General features: G+C 50.6%; 1 protein-coding gene across 4 annotated transcripts in view; it reads right to left on the reverse strand.

The window, feature by feature from the left end:
- Window positions 1-7,692, reverse strand: part of CAMKK1 (calcium/calmodulin dependent protein kinase kinase 1) — an 87,386-nt gene that overhangs the window by 40,654 nt on the left and 39,040 nt on the right. For all 4 annotated transcript variants that reach the window (XM_017743036.1, XM_017743035.1, XM_008640455.2 and 1 more), the window contains exons 3-4: window positions 5,777-5,824; window positions 4,045-4,098 (exon numbers count right to left, since the gene is read on the reverse strand). In XM_017743036.1, coding sequence (XP_017598525.1) covers window positions 4,045-4,098; window positions 5,777-5,824 — 102 coding nt within the window. The remainder of the gene's footprint in view (window positions 1-4,044; window positions 4,099-5,776; window positions 5,825-7,692) is intronic.

Below are 7,692 nucleotides of genomic sequence, written 5' to 3' on the forward strand. Positions count from 1 at the left end.
GTGGTGCAGCAGCTGTTATGTGAGCAAGAGGATGGGAAACACAGGAGCTGTGCCTTCCCTTTCCGCCTGGATGGCAACCAAAGTGAATTCTCCAGGGGCTGGAAAGTTCAAGGCTTGTTGCTGGCCACCGTCTCAGCAGCAGCCCTTTGTTCAGCCACTGCTTCTATAAACTTGGAAGGAATTTCTCCCCATCACTGAGACTGGGTAGGAAACAGCCCTCCTTGCAAAGATTGTTAGGTACAAACAGAGGCAGAGACCACAATCACACAAATCTTGTTTCTTAGGAAACAAGATTAAAAAAGAAAGATGAAAAAAAGAAAAATCCACTGACAACCTAAACGCTATTGCCTTATTCCAGCAGTAGCATAAAAAATGCCCATCATAACCACTTTTCTTTGCAAGATGATTTAGAAATTGAAAATAGGAGGAAGACATGACCTGAGGCATCAAAGAATCAAATTCCATCAGCACAATGATTCCAATCTAGATCTCTGCCAGGACACATTTGCCTTTGCTTTTTATTTGCTGCTTTTTCACAGAACTTGGCCTTTGTTTTTTCCCCTAGTCATCGTCAAAGCATCTCCTTCAAACTGAGACACTGAAACCTTTCCAGTGTAAAGGGTTCCTTGGCAGAGCTCCACAGAAGCTGCTGTAACAGCTTTGTGTGCCCCAGGAGCAGCAGGGTCCTCTGCTCTGGCAGCCAGCTCTGCTTTCCAGCAGGGTCTCGTCCTTGGAGGGAGCATGTGGTCACATACCTGGTGCAGAAATTCCAGTTTCCGTGGTCTAACACATTCCCTGCATCCACTGATGTGAGCCAGGACACTTTTACAGCCCTCCCAGGCACTGTGGGTGCTCACAGCAACCAAGGGCAAAGCTCTTAGAAGCACTCCCTCATCTTTAATGGAAGGTAAAAAACCCACAAAGTAAATACAATCCATCTACATTTTTTCCCAAATGTGGTGATTGAATTTTTTTCTTGAGAGTTTTTCCTAATTCTAGGCCAGATCTGAAACTCATTAAAGCAGAAGCAATCTTTCCTCTTGCTTCAACAGGAGCTATACTCAGTCCTTGGTCCCTATAAACTCTGCCTTTTTGAAGGGAGCTAGCAAAGGGTCCCACACCTCAGCAAGAATCAGTAGCCACACTCTGAATTAGACCCCAAAATATTTTTTTTTCTTATTTCCTTACAATTTTGGTCCTTGTTATTGCAGCACACTAGCTTAAAGACAATAACAAGGGCAGCAACACCCTGGCCTCATGCTAAACCACTGCAAATGTAAATCAGTTACAGAAACAGCGTGTCATTGAATGCTTTGGGTTGGAAGGGACCTTAAAGATCATCAGTTCCAACTCCCTGCCATGGGCAAGGACACCTTCCACTAGACCAGAGTGCTCCAAGCCCTGTCCACCCTGGCCTTGCTCACTAAAGGCCAACCAAGGGCTGATTTTCTCCAATTAACTTCTTACTGCTTTTCACCACAGAGTCAAAAAACACCCTCCATAGCTAAATCTGGGGGAAAACAAACACACAGAAAAGGCTCTTCCCCACTGTTAGAATCACAATTGCTTCTATTAACTGCTGGTAAGAGGCATTAGGTACCCTCGGGGGTCGGGGTGCACTGCTGAGGAACAGCCCGGGATGGGAAGGATAAGCAGGGCAGGATGGAAGTCGTCTCAGCTCTGGGAGAGCTCGAGGGTCAGGTACAGCAGGCAGGTGGGGAGCTAAGCCACCATTAGCCAGTTATGCAATTGGCACTGTTTCTCTGAAGCTTTGAAAAGTCTGCCAGCTCCTGAGCTGGTTTAATGCCTTGGAAAAGCAGAGGTGTCTCCATCACGGCTTGCCCTCCCGGAAAAGCGCGGGTAGTGGGGAGGGTGAGGGGTGCCAGGCATGGGACTGAAGCTGGAGAAGGGGACATCTCCCACTGCCCCAGCCACGAGGGGAACAAGGACATGGGACAGAGTTCAGAGGTCACTGCCTTTCCCAGCAGTGCAGCCGCCTGCCCCTTCCTCTCCTGCACAGACACCACCACGACCACGCACAGCAGGCACTGTCCTGGGCCCATCTCTCCATACACCTCCCAGGACCACCTCCACAGCCCCAGGATCCCAGCTGGGATCCAGCTCAGCCCCAAAAGGAGGATGGGGTGAAGCAAAGAGCACATCCCTGCAATGCTGGCACTAAAGGGGTCTGCATGCCCTGCCCGGCTTCAGGTGAGGCTCAAACAGCCCCCAGGCACAGAGCCCCTCCCAGGCTGCAGCACCTTTAAAGTGTTTGCTTAGATTAGAAACCAAGATTAAATGGGGATTAACTAACTCACACCAGGCTAACCTGCACACAGGCTTTCACTTTTGGTTTTTATTTGACCAGCTAAATCTACATCCATGGAGCTCATCTGCATCCAAAACAGGGACAGGAACGCAGCAGGCAATGCTATCCTAAGCCCAGCTCTCCCCTGCCGAGCTGTGACCGCTGCCCTGCCCACGGGGGCAGCTCAAATGAACAAAAGGGCAGTGCCAAAATGTAAGGATTACAATTTTCAAAGGAAAAATATTTTCAGCTGGAAACAAACATGATTTACGGATGTGATGCATTCCCACTCCGTGCTACTGGCCCTGGCATGCCTGTGCTGGTGGGACAGATGGATCAGGGAAGCCAGGGCTGGCACCATCACTCTGCAGAACAAACCTTCCTGCTGCAGGGCATGGCAGGGAGGATTTGGAGGGCAGCAGAGAAAGGGAGCCATTGGAAACAGCTCCGGTGTGGCTGTGAGTCAGCTTGGAAAGGACGGGAGATGGAAAGAATTGTGGCTCCTTTCCTTGGCCAGCTCCAGGCCACCTTGTCCAGATTTTTGTCTCATCTCTTCCATCCCTCATTTCAAGACATAAAAACAGTTTCACGCCCGCTGGAAGCACGGAAAAGCTAAGCAATACCCACGGGCATACAATTCCCACCTTACCCTTTCAACCTGGTGTGTCACTTGTAAATCCAGGAGTCAGGGAGGAGAACCTATCTGGGGAGCAGTGGGGAATGAGCGTGCTTTGCGTTCCACAATATATCTTATTCCCCATTGTCCCATGGCCAGCAGGGACAAGCAGCAGCTCATGAGACTGTCTGGGCGCTCTGATGGGCCCATTTTCATCCCCATGCAGGAGCAACAGCCAGACTCTCTCACCAAATGCAGTGTGGAGCAGTAGCTCTGGCAGGGCTGTGTCGGGTTCAGGTTCAACAGCACTGCAACCACGCAGCTCTGCTCAGCAGATTCCTGCTCTGGGATCCATCAAAAACAGCTGGAAGCTCTTTCCAGAAGCCTCCAGGCACAGCCACACATAGCAAGGCAGTTTTCCTTCCGTCCAGCTCCTGCTTTCAGCCTGAACAAAAGAAGCCACAGGGCAAGCCCAGGGACATGAGCACATCTGCAGGCAGATTTTGCAGGAATCCCGGCTGAGATGGTTGGGATTCACTTGCCTCTGAAAGAGGAGGCACAGAACAGGAGCCTTCAGCATAAGCAGCCTTTTAAAATATGAAACTCTCCAACTCTGGCTTCATTAAAACCCAAGATTTGCCTTGTCTTGCACCCTACACCTCATGCCCTGACAGTGAGTCTTGCTCAGTGTCCCCCAGGCATCCCCCAAGGGGGTAAGATGCAGGGAGCCTGGCACTGCCCAGCCACACCACACTGTTCAGCATTTTCCTGAGAAACGCCCCCATTTCCTTACAAAACACCTGCTCATTCCAGGCCAGGCTTCCAATGCACAGCAGGTGCTGAATACCACCACCCACATGCCTCTAATTTCAGGTGACCTGCTTCATAGCTAGAAAATGCCAAGGCAAATCAGTAACATGCTTCTGCAGCCTGCCTGTTACATAAGGCACCCACCCGGTCCCCTCCCGCGCGCAGCGGCTCCGTGCCCAGCGGGAGCTTCAGCTCCTTGCAAGCCACCCAAACCAGAAGTGCACATGCTGAGAGCAGCCAGGTGAAGAGGACCCAGCTCTCAGGGAGGCAACAGCAGCAGCAAAGAGGAGCAGAGGAGAGACACACTTACATAATACTTGTCATCGTTCTCGTTGTAGGCCAGTTTCACAACGCCGTAGGAACCCTAAAAATAAACAGGAATTGCACAGTCAGTTCACCAGCTTCACCTCATCTTCTTGCTGCTCAAGGCTGGTAGACCACAGCTGGGATAAAAACACCTCCAAGGCCCCAGGCCACGCTGACCCCCCAGCAGTCTGCAGGTGATGTAGCCCTACGGCGAGGTTGTACATTTTGGCAGCTCTGTTGCAGCCATGGGGCACTGGGGGCTTATCAATGGCTGGAGGAGCTGAGTGCTAGCCCATCATCTCCAGCCCGGAGCCAAAGCCACCATGTCTGTCTGAACTCAGACATCGGTGGGGAGCAGAGAGAAAAATTTTCAAGCATATTTTTTTGGTGCAAATTTGGATATTCTACATGAACACCTTTCCTGTTCTACTACAAGACCATTTTCAGCACAAGACCTCTCCCTTTCTTGATAGCAAATGGACTTCAGTGATGACCTGCCTTCCACCTGCCACATGTTGCCCAGGCAGATGAACTGCTGCTGTATCCACAGCTCCAGGGACAGCCTGAAGCCAAGCCCCATCCAAACTGCTGTTTTGTCAAAGTTCCATGTAAACACTCTTGTTACGCAAGTGAGACGTGACACCACGACCAGGTATCATCCCTGACAGATGCCTGTTGAATAAATGAGTGGCATGAACACTGGAGCCTTCAAAATATTTCTCTTGACTTCACTGAGAGCTGAAATAAGGTCCTGGTCTCAGAGGAGACCAACAAGCCACCTGGCTGATCCAGAAGCACAGCAGGTCCAGCAGACCCTCTACCAGCCTCACAGTGCCCATCTGCTTGCTGTGACCCACAGGGAAGAAGGCAGGGACAAATCCACCTGAGAGAAGTTTCACACTCTCCTTAAATCATACAGAAGTCCTAAGTGGGTCTGAAGCTGTGTGTGAGTTGGGGATGGCATCTGCTGTGCCAGCAGTGGTACCTCCAGCCTTGCTCCCTGCCTGCCAGCAGCCAAGTGCACAGCCCACGGCACAGATGGTGGGGGTGCCATCCCACAGCCTGGGGCCTCTTGTTTTGGAGGCATTTGGGCTAATGAAACTTCTGGTGAAGGTCTCTGCAGCTCAGGGTGCAGCCTCCTCTGACTGCAATGTTCCAACCGCAGAGGCAGACACGGCTTCCAGACAGCACCACTGCTCGTGGACCCATCTGCAACGGTGGCACACGGCCAAATGTGCAGGTGTCTGAGCTGCTCACCAGCCCAGACCTCTAAATAACTTTAGAGGAATCTCTTTTGAATCATTCTGCAGCTTTTAAATGTGCACTAGAATTAAACAAGCATTTCACATGACGTAAAAACTTTAACTAGTCCTGATGGGGACCAAACATCTGTCCTGATCATCTTTTTGGGTTTTTTTAAAATTTTATTTTCCTTGTTGTGTTGTATTAATGCATCAAAGGCTGTACTGTTACATTTGGCAAGCAAACACCCTGAAAGGGAGCCAGCTCAAACACCTTCTGAGGGAGGAAAAATAAATTTAGATTTCAAAGGAAGTAACTCCCCTGTGACCTTGAACAAAACTTGCTCAAAATAATAACCCCCAAAAAAACCCCAAACCAAACACAACTTGCAAGGAGTCTTGGCCAGTGACGTTCCTTGGGCTGGCACAGCCTTTTCACCCCTGCTCATGTGTGTGACACAGGCTGGTGTGACCAACGTGAGCCCCAGTACATACCTTGCCTATTTCACTCTGCAGCTTGTACTGGTTTAATTGCACACAGTCCTGCAGATCAAAAGGAGAACATAATTAGAGTACTGGTAAAGGAAATGACTGAGTTTGAATCAGGTTCAAGTAGTGGCAGAGTGCTGAATAATTAAAGACTTAATCTTACTTAAACTGGTGTATGTTACACTATAAGCACTGCTTTTTTTTTTTTGACAACCCAAGAGAAAATACTTATGGGCTGAACTCTGATTCTGATTGTGCTGGTGTAAAACCACCCCATTTCCCCAACATTGCTCTAGGTTCGGCCCAGGGGGCCGGACAGCAGCCCCTGACCTGTTTACATTAACCCTCTCTACTGGTCTGTGCTCAGTACCAGGCAGGAAAACCCCTCTCCCAGCTTCCCGGGGTTTTCATGGCCTGGCAGCTCCCAGCATCCACCCCAGGATCACAGCATGAACCCGTGCCCTTCCCCACATCAGCCTGGCAAAGACAGGGACACTCTGTGGCCGTGCATGACAGCTGTGGCTGCACCCAGAGGAACCCTCACCTGCATCATGGGCTGCTCCTCCAGGGGAGCACACAGAGCCAAGTTCCTCTGCTGTGCCACACAAACAGCGGATTCCCTTCAGCTGATATGGTATTTGCTAAAATAAATCACCCCAGAGCAGGTCTGATCTCTGCTGGAAGGAATCCAGCACTGAAACCCCACGGGGTGGGGATGTGATGAGGGGGTGCTGAGCTCCTCCACAGACCAGGACCAGTGAAGGGGGAAAACAAGGTGGAACAGAAGATCCTTGCAGCCAGCTGACATAAAACCCACCCTTCCTTTAGAACTGTACTGCTTAAAGGAAAACACTTCCACAGCAGCAGCACACTGAGGGGGTCTGTGGGGGACAGCACAGCACACACCTTGCTGCAGAGCTAAGCTCCTGGCAAAGAGCTGGATCTCTGCAGTGCTGGCAGCAGGCAGAGTGGGCTGCAGGGCAGTTTGCCTTGGTCCTCACTGAACACAGCACTGAACTGCACTGCAGGGGAGGGAAGCGCCCCAGACTTGGTGGGGTGAGGAAAAGGAGGAGTTTCCAACGCCAGGACAGGGTGTGGGCTGATGCTCTTCCCCAGCCAGCATTTCTGAACATTTCTCCGCAGGACTGCCACGCACTAAAGCAGGCTGGAAATTCACAGCCAGCCTCTGCACTTCTTTGGGAACAAAGCTGATATAAAACATGCAGACAGGTAGATTAGCCTTCCCATAAACCTCAAAATATCCCTGCCATCTACAGAAGCAGCACCACAACATAAAAGCAGTGCCAGATGCCTTCGGACCACTGGTAAGAACAGGGAGTGTCAGAGTCCCTGCCCCAGGCAGCATTCCCACCGACAGCAACACTCCTCTGCCTCTCAGGACCCAGCACAGGTGTGGGAAATGGTCATTTTGACTTTTCCCCATCACCAACCAGAAAACATTCCTAATGCTCCTAACTCAAGAGATCGTCACAATAAAAAGTAAAGAAATGGGGGACTGATAACTTTTAAAGCCTACAAACAGTGGCTTGTCAGGAATACAAGGAATGGTTTAAATCTTGATCTTGTTGCCAGGGAAGGAAGTTTTTTCCACCTCCCTGACAGGGAAGAGCAGCCAACTGTGAGTAATGGGGCCATAGAAGTGTATCAACTCTGCTGCTAGCAAAGCACGTGTCTTTCCAAAGGTAAAAACCAATCCATCAGAGCTGGGAGCACCAAGAAAGGAGAAGGTATGACCCAGCAAAAGCCAAGATGTAAGGCATGAGGCCCCTGAAAGGACACCCCTCCCCAAAGGAGGGGGCGCATGCAGGAACCCAGGGTATGGACACGTGGAGGACAAACTCCCCCGCAAACACTGTGCCAGCAGATTCACTTCCCAGTGTGAGGCTGTGCTTTGCATCCTT

This window comes from Corvus brachyrhynchos, unplaced genomic scaffold, assembly GCF_000691975.1.
Source record: "Corvus brachyrhynchos isolate BGI_N302 unplaced genomic scaffold, ASM69197v1 scaffold99, whole genome shotgun sequence".
NCBI lineage: Eukaryota > Metazoa > Chordata > Aves > Passeriformes > Corvidae > Corvus > Corvus brachyrhynchos.